The sequence below is a fragment of the Patagioenas fasciata genome, chromosome 2, assembly GCF_037038585.1.
Source record: "Patagioenas fasciata isolate bPatFas1 chromosome 2, bPatFas1.hap1, whole genome shotgun sequence".
Taxonomy (NCBI): domain Eukaryota; kingdom Metazoa; phylum Chordata; class Aves; order Columbiformes; family Columbidae; genus Patagioenas; species Patagioenas fasciata.
In genome coordinates, this window is record NC_092521.1 from 128,945,092 (window position 1) to 128,966,820 (window position 21,729).

Genomic DNA, 21,729 nt, shown 5'->3' on the forward strand with positions numbered 1-21,729 from the left:
TGGGCCTGGGGCAAGACATTCAACTTCAGAGACAGGAGAAATTTCCAAGAACTGAATAGGAGAAAAGGGACCCCAAGATAATACTGGAGATGGAGCAAATGGTAGTTGCTGCACTGTCAGAATCATCTCACACCATCTCCATACTCCAGTGGGGCTGCCTCTGCTTTCCCTGCTGCAGCAGGCACTGCCTCAGGCAAGGGGGAGCAGAGAGGGGCCTGGGGGCACATGCTGGGCATGTACTTTGGGGGACAAAGGGACTACTACGCTCAGGCAGCTTCAGGAAGAGGTATTTGAACTGGGCTCAGTACCTTGGCTGACCTCTCAGGTCAGAGTAATGAATCAGTCAAACAGAAGAAAGCAGACAGAGGGAAGGACAGGATGAACGAGAAGGAGGAGTAAGTCAGAGGGATTAATGATGGAGATAATCAACCTGATCTAGTTGAAGATGTCCCTGCTCATTGCAGGGGGGTGGGACTAAATGACCTTTAAAGGTCCCTTCCAGCCCAGACTATTCTATAATTCTATGATTCTATACGGCAGCCGGTGAGAGGGAACATGTAACAGCAGCTGGAGGAGCAGCTCACGGCATGCACCGCACCCAGGGTGAGCGTTGGGACAGAATTTCAAAGGCTGAGAGGACCTTGAAGAAAGGCCCAATTTGGGGGTTTATGAGGCCCAAGACCTCTGGTGTTTTATACTTAACATAGTAGCATTGCACAGTGTACCAGGGCAGAGGGGCTGTGAGGTGCTGTCCATTGTTTGGGCATGGGATGTGACTGCATATCCATCTGCAGCTCACAATATGAAAACCTGAAGAAAGATCTTTGAAGAGGAATTATTCCTGTCTTATTCATGGAAAAGCAGCTGGTTTTAATGGATTTTAACTGTTTGGCTGCAATCACCCACTGTGTGTGTAATCAAAAGGGTTACGAGCTGCTAAAACTCACTCCTGGAGCAGTCTGGAAATGCTCACTCTGGAAATACAGGATTTTTTGGGTGCCTTAATTTAAGCTATGTTTTTTTTTCTAGCTTTCTAGAGAGGGAAATCATCTGGTCAGTTGGACAGGGGAACGTGAAGGCCACTTCAATAATTAGTGAATGAGTAAATGCAGTTTGGAGAGTTCCCTGTTTTCTGCTTCATCTGAGTTGAACTCAAAGGCTATGGGACACCGACATTTAGCTGCGGTTACTGGAAATAAAATATGTTTACTTGATATTGCAGGTGAACTCAGAAAAATTGTGAGATGTCTTTAAAGAATTAAACCAATTTTTAGTATTTGTGCATCCTTGAAAAAATACTGAGATTTGCTGTGGTGGCCTTTATATGCTGTTTAAGGACAACTGTATGCTATTGAATATGTTTTGACTATGTGTGAGTCATGTGAATGATCTTCAGTTGTAGGAGGGCAGCATGTGGACTTCACCATCTAGAAGAAGTTAGAAAGATGATTTGGCATAAAAGAGGAAACAGGAATCAGCTAAGTTTGCAGTGGATCTGTGCAGCAAAGGTGGGACAGAATAATGCCCAATATTTTTTAGATGTTGTAAAGAGAAAAGGAGAAAAAGAGACTAAGCCAATACATCATCGTGCAGTGTGGCTCTGCTGGATGACTGAATTCTGTTGGAGATGGTTCATTCCTCCTCAGCAACAACAGCAGGTTTCAAATAATGCTTCGTATTTCCCAGGTTTAGCAGATGAAGGAAATGAATTACTTGGGAGGCAGATAGAGCAGATTTGCAAACAGAGGAGGATGTTTTATGGACAGACTTGCAAACATTTGGTTCCTGCAGATGCCAGAAGATTCTGCATCTGCTTTAATCAACGTGGGTTGATTCTTTCTGATTATTTCTTTGAGATCCCCGTGGTTCTGAAGGCAGTAGTTCTATATTATCTAGGACAAAGAGACTGTTCAGCTTCACACAGAGGGCAACTTACCTGCAAATTCAAACTGTGCAGCTTTTGATCGGTAAGAAAGGCAAGTGAGAGCTGATGAACTGAGAGTAGGCATTTATTAAGAATTCTGTAATTCCCTCTCCAAGCTATCTCAGCTGTCTTTCAGTTATGTCTTCATTAGACAAACCACAGACTCCTCTGTTTATAATGTCTTCTTTATATTTTGGCAAAAAAGAAAAAAAAAAAGATGGTAGGAATTAAAGACTCCTTTTTCAAGCAGGTACCTGGGAAATCACTGCATTGTGCTCAACTGAGTGTAAATAACGGCTGCAGAGTGGCAGACACTTAAAGTAATTCACACAAAATCTGAAATTACCCATTAATTACTGTCTCAGGGGATACAGGTCTTTTATGGCAGGAGTCTCTTCAGCAGATGGGATAAGAGGAGAAGTAATGCAGTTACTGTACTGGGCAAGACACAGTTGTTCTTTTAAATCTTTGTACCCTTTTGTTGTACTTTTCAGCAGGAAGGTTCCCTTCAGATGTGGAGGTACTTTATGGCAAGTTGTGTGGTGGGAGCAGCTTCCAAGGGAAGCACATATAACAGTTATCCTGAGAAGGTGTTCTGGCTCAGAGAAGTCTGGGTTTTGGGGTTTGTTTTATATTTGAATTGTTATTGTTCTTTCATGCCTATATTTAGGATCTGTTGGCCTCAAAATGTTGTATGGCTGGGTTTGTAAACAGTTGGCTTCTGTAGATACCAGAAGACTCACTGTTTGCTTTGATCAAAAGAGGCTGATTATTTGAGATCTCTGTGGTTCTTGGAGCGGTAGATATATACCACCTACAAAAAAGTCAACGTTCAGCTTCTCTTCACAGAGAGGACAACTCACCAGCAGATTCAAGCTGGATGTCTGTTCAGTTATTCGCAAATGGTGGAGAGAAGAACCAAACAGCCTAGAAATGCTGAGCAGTGCAGTGGTTGGGGTAGAGGCCCCATGGTGTCACCTTGACGGCTTTCGTTTTCAAGATGGTTGGATTGGGTTGGAGGGTAATGGGATTGGGTCTCCCTGTATGTTTATAGTGTCCCTGTTGTAATGCATTTTCTTTAAGATAACATCTTCTTTAAACATAAGAGGCAGGAGAGAGGGGAGAGGACAGGCAGGCACTGTATATAGCATCTATAACATTTAATTATATGAGACAGGGATTTTCCAATGTGCCTTGCAACATAAAGAACATTTAGATATCAGCACCACGGTATGTATTTTCTAAATCACAACACCCACACATTTCCTTAGCCAAGTAGAAGTTTTCCTTCTATGGCTGCATATCTAAAATTAGCCTGAAGGTCAAATCTGAATAGAAATACCCTTGCCATTGAACGTGCTGGGAATGATTGGTGCAATGGGCTCAATTTTCCCATCGAAAACCTTCATTTATTTTTTTAAATAACAGTTGCTTTTACAATTAAAGAGCTTGGAGAAAGGCAAAATGAGGCCTGCTGTATAAAATCATCATCAATATTCTGCTTTCACTGCAAGGCTATTTTTATAGCCAACTATTTTAAATGTAACAAGATGGATATAGTGAAGCCGTAGTATAAAAGATACAGCAAGAGGCTTCAGAATAGCTGAGCACCGGCACTCGAAAGAAAGGCCTTAAAATTTGGAAGATGTTTGTACATGAAAAGATATACACCATGAAGAATTATAAGCTAAGAAATACATTGTTGAGAATAAATTAATAGTTTAGGTCTAAAAATAGTTGCTTAACCTGCAGTTGTATTATGTGAGGACTATGTAGCCTATACTGCACAAACGCAAAAGCACCGTCTTGCAAGAAGTGCATTTATCAGCCACAGTGTTTTATTGAGTGCTTTAATAATACAAGTGTACATCAACTGATCCACAGTCAAAAGTGGCAGGTCCCTAAGAAATTTACAAGCACTTTTTTTTTAAGTAAATCAAAATACATATTAATTTGTTCAACGCAATAGCCTTTTGCGTGGGAAACAGAAGGCTAGTGATAAACACAGTCTTAGTAATGCACAGTGATTCTTGATTTTAAGCTTTTATACAAAACTTGTTCCCAGTAGCATGCACCCACCATTAAAGACTTCAGTACAAAAAAATAACCCTAAACACTACATTTAAGTAGAAACGAGATATAATTCTGAATTTGTTTGTTTTCCCAAAAACCACATGAAAGAAAAAAACCCCACACATTAATACAAAGCTTTGTGACAAAGCTCTATACTATTACAGATCCAACATTCTTTGCACTGATAACCAAAATTCCCTGTCTACTTTTGAGGGAAACAACTTTCAAGTTAACAGAACAAAAAACCCCCAAACAAATAAAAATAAACATAAAACCAAAAAAGAAAGTAAGGACAACCTTTTGTCACAAAATGGTTCAAAATTTAATAAAAAATAAGAATGGAGGGAAGGGCTATTGATGCACTTAGTGAATGTGCTTGCACAGGTCCAGCAAATCCTAGAGTAGGTTCCTATGTGGCGTATCGCTTGGTCCACTGTCTGGCCATTCTGTCGTGCTCTGCTCTGTTAGTCATGTACTGAGTGGCAATACTTCCAACCAGGGGGTCAGCTGAAAAGGAAACACAAACCATGAAATACTCGTCAGCCTTGAATGGATGAAAAAGCTCTTCTTAGATCCACATTCATTGAGTTCTCCTGGGTTTAACTGTGAGAACAAGGTGCCTACAGACACTAGTCCCATTTTGAAAGCATGCGTGCATACAGGAGGAAGGGAAGAGGAAGATGGGGAGAAGACAGTGGGCTGGCAATTAGCTATGCATTTCTGTCAAACATTTAATTAAAACGTTTTTCTAAAATTCTGCCTCACAAACTGATGTTCCAGTAATTTTATTTTGAGCTAAAAGTCTCTTTCATGTGACAAGGACAAACATACTATGTCATTTATTTATGGTATTAGACTCCCACAAATAGCTACGTTATCACCCAAGAAGAGGATGGGCTTGAATTCTGTTATCAGGTTAAAAGTGGGTTTTTTTTAAATATTTTTAGTTTTGAAGCATTAAAGAAGAGATCAGGAATTAGGTCATTAAGTACTGTCTTCAAAGGAGCAAAAGTTAATTCCAGTCTGTGGGAACTGATATTTAATTTGTGGCATCTTTCTGAGCATTTATATCTCCAGACTGCTGCATGACTTGGTCTTCTCAAGCTGTTTCTCTATTTCCAAAATGAAGAAACATCCTGAAAAGGTATTTTCCCATTAATCTGGATCTACAAGTTACTTTGCAAATTATTAAACAAAACTAATCAGCCCTCTAAGAAATATAAACCAATACTTTCCCATAAGTCACTGTATGTCATCACCACTTTTCTCTTCTCAGTTTAAAGCAGACAAAATGTATCTTTTTTTTTGGGGGGGACCATACTCTTGCTAGTTCTGCTGCAACAATAAATTTCCTGAGATTCTACCACCACACCATGCAAGTTCAGACCACTGATACCATGTGTTTTTTTGTGACTTAGGACAGATGAACATAACATCTTCTTAAAGCCAGTTAATTATCAGCTTTGTAGCTGACTGAAGATGGTGCCATTCAACAATATGAATCTCAGCTTCACCAGTACAGTCATAATCTGAGTGTGGTGTTTGTGTTATTAACCTTTGAAATTCCTGGGACTAGATGTCAGGCCATCCACAAAGCCGAATAAATTTGGGCTTTTTTGTTTGTTTGTTGACAATAAGCGTTTATGATGGAAGAAATGTGTTGATTTAGCCAAAAATGAATTGATTGGCTTACTGCCAACATTACTGAATATTACTGAATAATATCTAATGAAAAATCTTTTGCTACTTTCAGGAAGAGTCCATGATTTGAATATTAAATGTGCACCTACTAAATTAATAAGGCAAGTTATCACTGTGACTGTGGTGTACTAAGTCCCTGTAGTCTCAGTCCTGCAAACACTTACTGCATATGATTACCTTTATTATCTTGATATATCCAGAGGAGGTCACTGAGGCCTGGATTTTGCTATTTTTAACATGCATGAGTGTCAAAGAAGCATATCTGATCTAAGATCCATTTTAAAAGTTTCAGACTAGAAAGTATGTCACCTTTAACTCCTCAGCCAAGGAGAACTATATAGGGGATTACCAGAAGGATTTTGTTCTGTGCAAATAGGAGGCTAACAGTCTACGGATATTCAAGGAATGCAAATTGTTCATGGCTGGAATGAGGTTTGACAAGCACTGCAGGGTAAATGGGGAGCTTGGGCAATGGGAAGGGGCAGAATTTTTTACAATGAGGGTGGTAAAATACTGGAACTGGTTGTCCAGAGAGGTGGTAGACACCACATCCCTGGAGTCATTCAAATCCAGGCTGGGTGGGGCTCTGAGCAACCTGATCTGGTTGAAGATGTTAATGCTAAATTGTTAAATAAGATGTTAAATGCTAATTGCAGGTGGGGTGGACTAGATGACTTTTGAAGGTTCCTTCCAACCCAAACCACTCTACGATTCTATTATTCTCTCAGCAAAATTTTAGGGAGTAGCCACAGGGAAACCTTGTCATAGTGTAAGGTAACTTGGGGATGAGCCTGACAGCTCTGCTGCAAATTCCCACACCCTCCTTGGATGGCACACCACTGTGCGAAGGAAACACTTTCACAGATCCATGGAAAACCAAGGGCTGAACTTGGAAGGAATTCTTAGAGCAAAATTCAATGAATGTGTCAGTTTACAAGCCGTTGGGGAAGGTGCGGTTTGGCCTCTGAGCCATCTGGTTGTGACGAGTTGCAAGAATATCACAGCATTATCATCTGGAACACAGCAAGTACTTAATGAGGTTTAGTCCGTATCTAAAGTGCTGCTGCTAAGACCTTTATAAAACCTTATGTGAGTCAGTGAAAAGCGATGTGCTGTAGTAAAGGTTTACCCAGTTCAAATCTGAAAGTCTTTTATGTGTGGGATGAATGATTCTGCGAAAGTGTGTCACATTCAGAGCTGTAAATCAATTTCCTTGGTATACTGAAAGGGTGCTGAGGATCATATCATCATCCCCAATCCTGGATGATAGATTACAATGTTTCGTTTCCTAGTGTGGGTATTCATCTATATCTCCTTTTGGGACCAAGGAAGTATTTCAACAACATACATCTTTGGAAGGCTGTGGAAGGTACAAGCTCTTCCGCTCATCCCCTCCCAGCATAGGAGGCTGTCTACTGTCTTTTGGGGCAAGGCAATCAGTGAAAGGAGTTCTCGATTAGAAAGTGGGGAAATCTGTTGAAGTCTGGTAATGTAGGGAACTGGTCTGTTTATTTACCCATATGTTCAAGCCTTTGTCTTTGCAGTGCTTTTTTTGGCAGCTGGGGAAAGAGTGGAGGTAACTGCCTGCAAGATGTCTGATATCTACATAGCTTTTGTTGTAAGCGTGTGAATTCCCACCGAAAGAGTGACCTGTGAATCAGTTATCGTCTTGGGTGCTTTCCTCAAGTCAGTACCTCTTTCTATGGGTGTCTGTCTGTGCAAAGCCAAGAGAGGTCCTTGCCTGCCATAGTGCAAGGAGGACCAGCTGTCCTCACAGCCAGCTGCCAAGACAACGCTACGCAAAGGTGTTCTCAGTCACAACAGTAATAACATTGTTCTTTGCAATTTGGCAGCTTGGCTATACATTTTATTGGCTATAACAATATTGAATAAAAGAATAAACCCACACTTTTGCCAAGCCACTTGCTCGTTCCAGACTCCAAAGTGAAGAAACAGAAAAACAGTTATTGCTAGAGAGGCCTGGCTTTTTCACATCCTTGTCAGAGGGTCTGGAGGTGTGTTGTCATTGTATGTTGTTATTTATGAGGATTTTAAAAAGGACTCTTCAACAGGTGTTTGAAGAGCTGGTTTATTTTAGCAGTTCCCCTGAAGCCATAAAACCATCAGCAGACACAACTGCTTTGTTTGGGAAGTCAGGACAGCTGGCAAGGAGGGAGATATTAACTTCAGAGCCACCCAACCAGTGGCACATTGGCCTGTTTGATGCAGCACACTGTGTGTGTGCTGGAGGACAGAAGGATGGCATGTGAACTCCAGAAATGCAAATGGTCTCTTTCTGCACCTGCACGGGCAGCTTCAAGCCCAAGCCCTATTGTTCCTGGTGGAGGAGGGAGCCAGGCCCAAGGAGACACATCTCTCAACACTTAATGAGTTGTGAGTCACCATCCCTATGCAGTTCACAGGGATGGGCCGTAAAATGGAGATGACAAGATAAATTGAAGGACCTTAATTAAAGTGAGTAAAAAATTTAATTCCCAACATGCATGAGCCTTGGTTATAGTGTCCAAGTCCTACAAAATACCAAACATAAGGAAGAAACAATAGCTCCCATTTACCCCCTAAACTAAGTACCACACGGCTGAGCATCACCTGGTTCTCAGCTGGGCTGCGCTATTTAAGGAGTATTGTGAAATCTCCATTAGTAGGGTCAAATATGTATTTATAAAACAACTGCTGTATAAACTGTCTGATTAGTTGATAAAAAGGAATACTGGATCTCAAACTACATAATAGTACTTTTCCATGTTTCCATTTCTTATTACCATAAAACTGTTTCTCATTTTCCATTTGTATGTATCTATGGTTTTATTCTCAATGTTAGAAATTTGTTTCCACAACTAGTAAACCGGTCTAGCTTTTTGTTGTCGTTGTTGTTGTTGTTGTTTAGAAGTGGTGTTATTCATCATTTCAATTCAGAAATTCACTCCAAATGGGACTGTGTCTAAACAACAACAAAAAACAGGGGATCAGAATACAAAGCTATGCCAGAAATGTGCTACCAGAACAACCTAGTGAAAGAAATGAAAATTACAATAAATTAATAACAAAACCAGCAAAACTCTGGAACTCCTGGCCTGCCAAGAAGTGGGTACTTTGGGACCGCCTGGGCCACCAGATGCACGATGCCTGGCTTGAGAGCCTGGGTCCCATATCCTTCAAGGCGCTGGTGGCTGGAGGAGCCGGGAGGTAGCAAAGCCGTGGGGAGTCATGCTATGGCACACACCGTCTGCTCGCCAGAGAACTTGCTGCAACTTTGTGCATCTGGAAAGCTTTCAGGTCATATAATTTACTGTCCAGTCTAGGCCCTGATACTTCTACACATCTGCCCTAGGACGCCTCTAGAACCTTTTGCTTGTTTAAAGAAAAATATTTATCCTGTCCTTGGATTAATTCTGTGCAAAACTGGAGGACACCAGGAGTTACAGCATCAAACAATGTTGAAGAGTAGTGCAAAAGTAATGAAAATACATAAAAAAGCACCAAATTAAACAAGGATGGATGGAAGCTAAGGTTTGGCAACGTTGCTTACAGGGAAAACATTAATCCAGAGAAGTAAGGTATGAAGAAAAGCTTCTGGATGATTTATAGGAAGACTGCAGCTGCTAAATCCCCACTCACCTCACCATATGTAATCCTCATGTTTTATCAGAATTCACGAAATTACCCTGAATTTAAATATAGTTTTGAAAGCTGGGCAAGCTGGATCTCCTGCCTAGTTTAAAAAGGTTGGATGCGCTGCTTTACAATGCCTTGTCATCCTTTGCAGCCACTTAATAGGACTGTATAAGGAAGAACATTTGTGTCTCATGTCTATTGTAAGGCTAATCAAATTTACAGCCCAATTCTAGGGAGTTAATGCTATTGGGGATTTGGATGAGTTGAGGTCTGGTCATTACAAAATTTCAGCTGTGTTTAATGCTAGTTATACTGCTTTATCATTCAGAAGACAGACTATAATTCTTCTTTAAAACTACTTTTCCCCCAAATAAATGAAAATATATTGCTATACTGTATTTTTCTCCACTTGTATTTTTACAGCTATTTCTATGTCAGCAAATAGCAATTTCAGAGCAGAATTCATCTCCTGGGCTTTTCAATGCTCTTTTAAAAATACAGCAAACATACTCTAGTGAAATAAAACTGGAGATGGTGTGTTTAACAGCTTGATTTCAATGTGCCTTCTCCATCAGCCACATGATATGCAATGAAATTCCAATTGATAGTGCCAACATGGTTAAAGAGACATACATTTAGACTTAAAATGTACATTACGGGTGTTTGTATGCATTATAAATATATATTTACGAGCATTTATAAAGTAGAATTATATTTCTATTGCAGTATTTTAGAGTTTTAATAGAGAGCAACTGATGGAGCCAGTTATTACACCATCACAAATGGGTTCTCAGAAAGATTTCTGGAGCACCTTAAAAACCAAAAAAACCCCACAGCCCTATAAAAATCTCATGGTTTCTTCAGCCAAATATTTACAATGTACTTTTTTTTGGTCCAGGTTCAGATCCAGCTCTGTATCAGGGGGAATTCAGAGGAGCTGGCCTCCAGCTGAAGAAGCATAATTAAGCTGGAAGAATTTCCAAAGGTTAGATGCAACTTGAAAGGTTTTATTCTGTCTCTTGAACTATAAACAACTCCTTTCTCATAGCTGCAAGAGGCATCCCATTGAGAAACTCTATGGAACTAACTGTTCTGAAACATCAGTCACCAAAAATTAAATTAAAATTCCCTTTCTTTGGGCCAGACGAATGAAACGCAGAAAACAAACAAGTAACTTTTTAGTTATTTGGGCTCCAGTTACACCTTTAGAAGAGTATTTGGTTTACAGAATACATTTTTTTTTTTTTTAGGCCTGCTTCTCTTTTACCAAATAAGCTGCTGTATTGCTTTTTGAATTAAAAAATGGGAGTGCTCTGGGATTCTTTTTTTTTAGGAAAAGTCCAGGTGCTCTGTCTGTCATCTATAGGACAGCTGCCTTCGAGTCATCTTTATACAGCAGCACAGGCAGGACTGGTTACCCCCAAATTAAACTTCTCCAAAATAAAAGTTCATATTATCCATAACTGCATTTTGTTTGGTGATTTCAGTGCAAATAGCAGTGCAGGACAGTATACATTTCCATAGTGGTTTGCAGTGAAAGCCAAGTTTCCTGAATCAAATTTTTGTGGTTTTTAATATTGCACCAACCTTTAAGAAATAGGTCCCAAAAGGCACATTAAAAAAACAAAAAAAACCCAAAAACACCAAACAAAAAAAAAATTGATGGGAAAAAGCAGAAACTAATAATTCTGAAACACCAGTTTTCTTAACAGTAAATGCTGACAACTTGATGCGCATCCAAAACATCCTTAAACTTAACTTTAAAAAAAATTGTTTTGTTTCTAATTACATTTCTGGGCCAGTGTTACAAGAAGCCTGGTCGGTGAAAACTACAGACAAAAGCAGCGTCAGACACACAATATCAAATATATCATAGAACAATTTAATACTCCGAGAGGAAGAGATTAAGAGAAGATGAATTGTTTGTGAGTAATTTTATTTATAGTGTCACTTTGTCTCAGGAAGTTTCCATAGTTTGCCACCCGTCACCTGTTTTAAACTTTATGAACTCCTAGAAGACCACGTCAAGGATACTGTGAGTCTTGAGGTGGAAAATGAGGTATGTGAAATGCATCACAGCATCCTTCAGTGATCGTACAGCAGCAGCATTGCTCTCTTTTGCTACCATTAATAATAATGCACAGACTAAGTAATTCTTTGGAGGCAGAGGCAGGTGAAGTGGCACACTGAATTACTCCACTAACCTTTCACCTTTGAAAAGAGTGCTCAAAATCAGGGCAGAAGTGAAAAGGAGGGCAGCGCAAGCACTAGTCCTTGTTTGTGCGGCAATAAAACTCGCCTCACGGTTGGAAGTCTGACGAACACACGCGTCCGAACGGGAACCACAGAGGGATTCAAGTCAGAACAAAGGGTGGTAGCAGGGCTCTGAATTGCTTTACACACCCTACAAGCTGAGCTACAATTTATTTCTGACTTTCATAAAGTCACAGTTTCAGCTATCCATATACATCTATGAGACTCCTTAAAAACTGTACAGAAGAATGATAAAGTGATCAATAAATGCTGTACAAAAAAAGGACAATTAAAAAGGAATTATTTCTGTAAAGAAAAAATGTAATCCTTAGAGGAGAAAGGATCAAATTCTAGAAAGGTCTAATGTCTACTAGGAAAGAAGTCAGTGAAGTTAATATCCAGTTTAGCAGCTAGTTTATGGCAGAAATCCTATGATATGGAGTATAATGAACTCTGTTTCTTGTTTCAGGAATTAGTTTTGCAGATTGGGTTGGTCACATCTCAACACTCAATAGAAAAATTCTGATATATATCTAGGCTATGGCAGTGTGCTAAAACATGAAAAGGTGCCTGCTGAAATTGCCTTAGAACTCATGCAGATCATCAGGCTGGCTACTATGGTTGACATGGTTTTGAAAAAGTGAACAACCATCTGACCTTCAAGGGTTGTTCCCACCGAAGTAAAATAAGAAGAGATGCTGCAAGATCTCCTTTGACATAGTCATCTTAGGTACAAGGTGATTGAATGTGTTGGTGTCAGAAGAAACAAAGGCCAAGTTTGTTATGTCACTTCTCAGTTTCAGATAAAACCCTGTATTGTCTTTCCAGGCATAATACGGGAAATAAGGAAATATGGGGCAGATGCATAACAACTTGAGACACAACCTTTGGAAATGGATCTGAATGTTTAAGCTAACTGCCTCTGCATTTAGAGAACTGAGTACTGTGCTATATACTGCAGCTTGGAGACTGTATAACTTTAAAGCCTAAGTTTACCAAAAGTTTCTGTACCCACATAGGAAAGCCAACCTAGTGGTCACTGTTGTAATGTGGGGCTAAAGGAAACTTACAGTTTTGCACCAGGCTTTCTATGAAGTTGTGTTCACCAGTACATCCCATAGTCCTGGTCACTCAGTCATCTGGCCCTTGGCTATCTCTGCAGCTATACACCTAAAGTCTTTTTCCTGGGAAAAATGAGAGCAAGTGCGGGAGGAGAAGGGGAGGGTGAGATAAAGCATGGAAGACCCTGAGGTTTTGTTCTGTTGTAGAGCCAAGGTGTAGCCAGGGTGCAAGTCTGGGCATGTACGCAGGGAAGCTGTCATGTCACACTGCTTGCAAGAGATGAAACTCCAGAGTGCTTCTTTGAGGAGAAACTTCTTTACTTTGAGGGGGACAGAGCACTTGAACAGGCTGATCGGAGAGGTTGTGGATTCTCCTTCTCCGGAGACATTCAAAACCTGCTTGGACACATTCCTGTGCAATCTACTCTAGGTGAACCTGCTTTACCAAGTGGGTTGGACTAGATGATCTTCAGAGGTTCCTTCCAATCCCAACCATTTTGTGATTCTTGGTCTTCATGGTTTTCAAGTCATCATGATGACTCCAAGGAAGTTAAGTGGTCTTACAGTGGTGCCTCAGTTTCCCATCTATAAAGCTGGACTATTGCTTCTCCATCATCCAGGATATTCTCAGAATAAATATGATAAAAATTGTGAAGTCTCTGGATTCTGTGGTAAATGGGGCTCTATAGGTGTGTATTGTAAAGAGACTGATATTCTTGACTTAACTCTAATTTTTAAGCTCCATAAAGTTGTCAGAAACACATCTGACTTCTGTCAGTTCATACAATGATTGAAGTTACATGAATATTAAGGCATGTGTGACTTGATTCCAATGTTCAAACTGTTGTCTGGAGGAAAATGTTACATACCATCAAGAAAAAAAAAAAAGAGAGCTCTGCAAATCCACCTTAGAAAACATCCATTTACTAAAATACCCATTTTGGATACATGGAAGGAGAAATTCATTCCTCTCTCAAGGCTTGCCTTTGATTGCTGTCAGCCTACCTACCACAGATCTGTGTGAAATATGAGGCTGCCTAAGAAAAAGATGTTTCAGAAACAAGGAGTATTATCTGGACCAATTTTATTAACATGGCTCTTAAAGGAAAGCATTGGCAGTGATTCATCTCTGTATATTGCCAAGGGAAATCATTCTTGTTTAAAGAATAAGGTTTTTTCCCAGTCTTCAGTTTTTAGTAGGATTTCTATAAACTTCACCGGCTGCCTGGGAGTTAGCTGAGGCAATAATGGATCAACGGGGCACAGTGTACTGATCTTGAAGAGTTGTCTTTAATTAAGGAAGAACATGCACCCATTAGAAGTGCCAGCGTGATGGAACAATTAAAGTTCTGAAATAACACACTTCACTTTGATGCTTGGATGCATCTCAAAATTAAAAGGACAGATACATTAGCAACGTATCTGTTCCTAATAATGAACTCGATTGAGAAACAGTCATTGTTATTAGAAAAAATAATAAAAAGATGTTACTAAATAAGAACTTGATAAGAAAGACATTACATGGCACAAGGCTTGATAAAATTTGCAGAAAAGTGATGGCAATATGCATTTACCTTGTAGAAGGTGACTGGGGGTGGATAATAAGGAAATCTCAGCACTCTGAGCTCGAAATGCTTTCAGGCAATGAAAATGCTACCGTCCATAATGTAACTGGCGTGTATCCATAGGGTCATAACTATATTTTCAGAAAAATGATGTAGACTTTATTTTTGTCTGAACACTTATTAAGGGAGGGATAGCTATTCTACAGGAATTCCAGAATGTTTAGCGTTTCTTTCATCTAAAGAAAAAAGAACCACTTTTCTTCTGGATTTGTGTTTTCTCACCTTCCACTAATTACCACCTCCAGGAAAAGGTGTGACCTATGGGTCTTACACATCCCAAAGAAACAGTTTAATCCCAAAGCAACTGGGTGCAAAGGTATTGCCTGTGGCCATGGTTTGTACAGGGTTAAACACCCTATAATCACATGCACCAAATGTAGATTACTACACAAAAAAACCAGGAGGTCCAACAGGATCCACACTTACTGTGTGGATTCTCAAGGGACAGGGAGGGGAGGAAGCGTTACTGCATGTTCCGGTCTTTGGTGGCATTTAGACACCGGCATCTTAAGGGTTTGAATGTGAGCAATACCAATATCTTCAACTGAAACACATCAGGATCATTTTAAGTGAGATGCAGGAGTCATCTGAATCCTGCTCTTGTTGCTTTATTGCAATTAATCATTGGAGTAAACAGAAAAGCCTACATATGTTCTGAATGCTGCTTATTTTAGTTTAATCTGATTTTCTCCTTCTTGTCCTATTAAATCTTGTTATTAATTTCACACATTTAAACCCAAAACTCTTATTAGGAATCCCATGCAAAATGTCAAAAGAATACAAGAGGCTTTTATTTACAAAAGTGGGGGCTGGTGAAGAATTTTATGCTTACTAAAGGCCAATAGAACCTTTTTTCATAGGCCAGGGCCTGAAATCCCTTGGCAAGTTGAACATCCCTTGGAAGAGAAATAGGAACTTGAGTGTGCCTTGCATTAACACAACTCTTACTGTTACGAATACCAATAATAACTCAAAAACAGGCCCCTCCGTTCCCTCTCTATACCTCCCTTTCTCCCAGGGAACATGTGGAAGGAAGCTGCAGGCTGTATCTGGCTCAGATGTGTCTAAGTTTATATCTGCATTGAGAAACGGTAGAAGGAAAATGTCTGGAAACTAATTTGTTGAGGGTTTTTGTCAGAACGGCCCAGATGCTCTCTTTGATGGGCCTGGCTTCCTGGGGCTTTTCTGGACTGCTGGCATGGGTTGTTTGAGCCTAGTTCTGTGCTGCATGTTGGGACTGTGTCTCACATTTCCACCTGCATTTGTGGTCCATAGTATTCTTAAGGAATCGTCCAAAACGTCACTGTGATATAAATGTAGGGAACAGGTGCCATCCCAGCAGAGTATGGGACAAGGACCTCTGGAGTCAGTGTCACTGCTAATGTGTACACTTGATAGGTTTCTGACAGTCCAGAGTGGTGAACTCTTGATCCCTGAAGTGCTGCAGTGTTTGCAGTAACATTGCCCTACCAAAACAGGCATCCAAGGAAGATGCTTGTATCAACACACAGTGGTTCAAGAAAGTACAAAACCCAGAGTGCCATCTTGCCATGAAGATCAATACAGGGCAGTTACGGTGATATTCCTGGAGGCTGATCACTGAGGTGACATGCGACATCCTATGAAGGGAGCAGGGTGGTGCAAGCTCTGGCAATGACTGAGCCATCAGCAGATGAGTGAGAAAATAACCTCATTTTAGTAACCAAATGGACTATGCACTTCTAAATTAACTTCAGAACATGAATATAATTAGGCTTCATTACAAACAGGTTCTAATAGGACTAGAAGGAAAAAGAGGTTAAACAAAATAATTAGTATTCAACATGTAGGCAGGGTTAGCTCCTGGATTAGTTGCAATGAAGTTACATGGCAACACTGAATAAAGATTGGATTTATGATATGTACAGCAAGAATTTCATATTTAGTAACAGGTAAAATAACTTTATTTGCAAATCCTATCTTTCCTGCATGAGGGGTCACACTGACTCCATTGTTATGCCTGACTAAATGATGGTCACTTTGCCAAATGATTTCAGGCATTTGCATAAAAGGTCCTAAGACTGAGCTGTAGAAAAAAAAAATTATACAAGGCAGAGATGGAAAAGACATGGAAGTTCATGAAGGTGTTCCTTCTACTAGTATAATATTGTGCCTTACAGTAACTTCTACTTCATGCCACATTAGCAAGTATTATAAAGACTGAGGATTCCAGCTCTCGAGAATTTTCCAAAATCTAATTAAAGCTGCAAATGCTCCACTCCATAGAAAGGCCTTTTTCTATGCCTTGTGTAGATGGAAAATTTTACAAATAATTTACTGATCAGAGTTCTATTTCTGTAACCCATATGAATGTGAAATCTTACAGTACAGACCATCCTTAAATTTCGGACAATTATACCATATATTTTGCTATTTAAGTAGCTGTCTGCTACTCCAGTTAAAGTGCCTGAACTTAATTTGCTGTGAAAATAGGGATTCTGAAACACACACTGCATATAATTTGTTTTATTTGTTGCCTTTGATAGATCTGCAAAACTGTAAACCACAAACAATCATTTCCTCCTCCCCTGCTGAATAATGCAGAAAATTAGCCATGCAAAATAAGAGAGATATGTTTTGCAGTAGTGTAAATCATCTCAGAAGGTAGAATCTGAATGACTCAGGAATAATAATTTCTGAAATTTTACTCAAGACAGTGAGAGATTAAACGATTTAATAGCTAAGATAATTATAGCCAGGATGATAAATTTTCCTTTTCAGGACTGACTACGTTCTTGTGAATCTGTTAGAGAGCCAAATGTAGCAGGCTTCTTTTCAGGAGCTTAAAGAATGTGGAGCAGTGTGATTTCTATGGTGAAACAAGAATAATTATATTTTAAGAAAAGGAAGAAGCAGCCTTAAAAATACTTGTGCTAATCAGGGTCCTGAAGGTGGTTCATAGGCAATTAGAAACATATGGCAAAATTTTGAAAATACGTCCTTGCCTACATGATAAAAAAGGTACAGAGAAAAAAAAAACAAACCCCTCACTTAGTAAAATGGAACAAAGTCTAAATGAAAAATCTGGGGTACAAAAATTCAGGGTTTATTCCAGCTGAGATTTGAGCTATTTGTACTAACTGGGAATAATGAATATTAAATTATTATGAGATTAGAGAATTAAGTGAAGGAATACAGGTAACATGTGACACCTACATTATTGATTTTTTAGTTTTAATTATTTTTCCCTTAAATATGTATGGTTCTATTAGTGAGAAAATATACCCAGTAGAAATGGTTAAGACCAGATCTGTTACATCTACTTCATTCAAAAGACTCCAATGTAATTAAGGAGATGTCTATATTGGCTAGACAAAACCTGCATGAAACAAAGAAAATACATGTAATGACTGTAAATGATTGGAGTGTATTCTAAAAGTAAAAGGCAGTTTACTTTGTACCTTGTAATCCATTCAAATTAAGCTAGGATTCTATATTATATATATGGTAAATAATTAATAGCTTTATCTAAATATTTCACATTGTTAAACATTTAACATTGATAACTCATTTTAGTCTTGGTTCACACAAAGTTTTATTAAGTGTATTCACTAAATTACCTGTCTTGTCTTTGAGGTAATAGGCATAGAAAACCTCCACTGGTACTATTTTAAATTACACATGTTTATTGGAAGGAAAATGAATTGTAACCTTTTGTATTTGTAACATCCATCACTCTTGCATTTTCTCAAGTACTTTCAATTTGACAATGGTTAAGGTAAAGCTCTTAGAAAGCCTGTGTTTCTTAAGTAGAAGTGCACAAACTTTTAAAAGCCCTGTATGTATATTTATCATATAGCTTTTATAAGCTTCATGTAAAAAAACACAACCAACCAAAAAACCAACAAAACTCCAGTTGTATTTTTTCCAGCTTTACTTGCATTTTGTGATAAGGCTGAACTTTGTATGTTACAGAAGCCCCTTTTGAGGAATAAGAAAAATGAGGAACAGTTAAGGGTAGTGACAAGACTCTTTTCTCTCCTGAGTGCCAATTACATCCCTTCACATTTATTTCTTGACAGAGATGTACAAAACCTCTTTACTGATTTGGATTTTAATCAATTTCTGATTTAATCAGATGTCATTTAATAAACTGATGGTTGGGTATTATTATGTGTGAAGTTCAATTTTTGTCACCTTGTCTTAAATAAAAACAAAATAGGACAAGAAAACAAAAAGCACAAGAAATAATTAGCAGCACGGTTACGCCTTTCCCATTTCAGCAATGGTTGAAATCTAAGTTTATTTCTTTTGGAAAAAAAAAAGACAATATAAGATGTGACAGGTAATTTTGTAAAGAAGGTTATTTTAAAAAAAAGTGGTCTCTTTTCCATAGTAAGAAAAGAACACAAACAAAAATGCAACACATTTAGTAAAAGTTAAAAGGAGGCAGATGTTTCATTCACCAAATAGTTAAACACAGGCAAGAATATAGTGTAGGAATATTAGAAGGTAATTTAGGAAAATTAAAAAAGAATTAAAAAACACACTAGTCATGGCACCACCTAAGTCACCATTGCAAAGGCTATTACTGCTCATGCTTCAACACATAATCTGGTCGTTGGCTGTGTTTAGGGAAGAGGGAATTTCCTCTCCAGTATGTTACTGTGTGAGTAAAGTGCTTAGAGGGAATTTTATATTTTTCACTGAACCACTGAGCAATGAGCAGTAACAGGCAACATACCTGACTGAACCGAGTGGTACTGCTTTTCTCCTACAGAATGACTATATTTCTCCTTCTAGTGATTTTTCTTTGTAGAGTTACAGATACACCAGTTAAAAAAAGAACAGGGTAAGTGCGTGTGTGACTGGTATCTGGAGCTACAGCTAATGACTGCTTTGTGCCTTGGATACCACAAAATCCAGATTGCATATTTTATTTTTAAAAAGTAATCTCTACCATTCACTTTCTAAATTACATAAATCCACCAATTTTCTTATGTAAATAACTCCAGACATTTTTGAGAGAAGAAATTATTTAAACAGACTGTAGACTTCTGAAACCATAGTGGGGGGTTTAAAACTAACTATTTCTAAACAATCTTACTTCTCTAGTTGCATTAATCTTTTTAATGATGTCTTGTGAGCTTTGAATGGCCGAAATCTAAACACATGAGCAGCCTTAATGCTCATGAACAACCCTCTTCTACCCATAAGGTGTTGTCAATGTGCAACTGAAAAGAGCAAAGATTTAGGCCAACATAAATAGTAATCCTGATCCAAGCCTCCTCCCCCTGCACACATAATTAGGAGATATTCCAAGACATATTTTCCTGAGAACTACTAAAGGGATGACAGTTCACAAATGTTTTTCCTGCTGTTACAGTAATCCCTACAGTCATGGGTTCATGTCGAGGGGACTTAGTCAACTGATAAGAACAAAATCTTGTAACAGTTTCATCGGCTCTTTATGGCAAAGCAAATTAATTCTCTTTCGATGCTTATCTATGCATGATTTTCATAATGTGCTTCTGCACTGCTTGCATTCATATACATTTAATTTCATGTTTATAGAGCAGGTCCACAGAATTTAAGACATATAGGTGTACGTGTCTGCAAATATTTAAAGACCAGATGTATAGGGAGTCTCTTCCCAGCAGTGCAGAGACACTCCAAGGGGGGCTTTGGATGCCTAAGCCCCATGAGTACTACTGCTAACCCTGCTGGCCGTCTGTCTAAATGCCTTTCACATATTGGTGCTGTCCATTCAGCTCAGAATACAAGAAACTCTGATTCAAACTATAGAATAAAAATTAGTATAGTACAGATACTATAGTACAGTATAGATAGTATAGTACAGTATCTTTTAAAAGGAATGTAAAGAGAAACTACTGATAGACTAGCAAGGATTTGTAAAGATCAACTGCAGAATATTTGATATAAAGTCCAAACATGGACATATTACTTCAATAAATATACAGCAGGTTCTGCAAAACTGGCAGGGGAACATACAATATTAAAAGATAAATAGGTACTTTGTAGCAAAAAGAACTTTGTTGGAATCGATGGGATCACTTTGCTCATATGAATGAGTTGATGGCGATGGGTTTTTCCCACCGCAATCCTGCCCTGGACCTCATTCTGTGCTCACTAACAGCAGAATGAAACTATCAGCTTTGTGCTGTGTTTTCATTTTGTAATCCTTTTGGACAACTTATTAAGATGGCCTTTAGGTAAAACAGTCAGGCACACACACCCATCCAGCAGCACCAAGGTAGCTGAGCAACCACACACTACATTCTTTATTTGCTAAGCAAGAGCCACCAGAGTAGAGTTCGTTGTATCTGGAGACAACCCAAGGCAGAGATTTTAAAAGGAACAGAAAGGTTACATTGCAACTTGTAACAAAACAAAACAAAAATTACTACATTAATTGATTCCTCACTGCTCTGACTTTTGTCTACTGTCCCTTACTTGTTGCCATGCTTGAGTGACATGGCATAGAGTATTTTCATGCTCCAGATACAAAAGCACATTTTCCATTGTGCTGAAACGGCCCAGAAACCTGCCCGTTTCCTGAGAGAGCACAGTATACAAACTCTGAAGAAAAGAGAAAAACAGCTCCAAGCTAAAGAGTATAAATAATCTCAGACAACAGAGCAATTTCATTGTTTACACAACCCTCCGTTGCTTACAAAAAGGATAAACGGCAAAATGAGATTATTTTGTTGTATGTCTGATAGCGCTGTGCTGTGACATTGCACCTGGTAGCCTGTGGGTGCCAGGGAAGAATCAAAGCAGCAGGGGTTGGGACAAACTAAATATTGTTTTGCCAGCTTCTAAGTATTTCAGTCACTTTCCAGGATATTAATAATGTTTGACAAATCTACTCAAATATCTTCTGGATTATTTCAGGAGTACTTATGATTTTCCTGTCTTCTATATATCTTGAGAAAAATAATGTAAAAGGAAACAAGATTTCATTACAAACCAGTACAAAATATATTTGTGCACAGAGAAGACTTAGAGTCCTATTTGATAAACTGAACAATGATGTTAAGCTGCTAAATAAGAAGGAAAAAATCAGATTGCCTTATGAAACAAAGCTTTTTGATAGTAGCAAAATGTGCAGATTATGGCTTTAAGGGGAAAAATTATGAGAATGAGGAAAATGAAAAGTGGCTCATCCCTTGAACTCGCTGTCATCCAGAGTTTCTAAACTCACTTCACAACTGGGAGTGAGGGGAAAAGAAGGAATGATAATTGGGAAGTCTAAAAAATTGCAGAAGGAACATCTGACGTGAACCGGTACTGACAGAAAGCAGCCTCTGCTATGGAGAAGCACCAGATGAGGAGAAAGATCATACATATGAGATACATAGAAGAACACAGAGAAAAAAGATACATCCATTCTCCTGAGTGGCGAGGGCCACGGACCTGTTCTTCATTACCCAGGGCTGGGTAGCTATTTTAGAGT

The 21,729-nt window shown here is 38.8% G+C and overlaps 1 protein-coding gene across 4 annotated transcripts in view; it reads right to left on the bottom strand.

Moving 5' to 3' along the window:
- Positions 1–3,744: 3,744 nt before the first annotated feature.
- LOC136098030 (ubiquitin-conjugating enzyme E2 E2) overlaps positions 3,745–21,729 on the bottom strand; it is a 208,639-nt gene continuing 190,654 nt past the window's right edge. For all 4 annotated transcript variants that reach the window (XM_071804955.1, XM_065831054.2, XM_065831053.2 and 1 more), the window contains one exon: positions 3,745–4,504. In XM_071804955.1, coding sequence (XP_071661056.1) covers positions 4,407–4,504 — 98 coding nt within the window. In that variant the 3' untranslated portion in view covers positions 3,745–4,406. The remainder of the gene's footprint in view (positions 4,505–21,729) is intronic.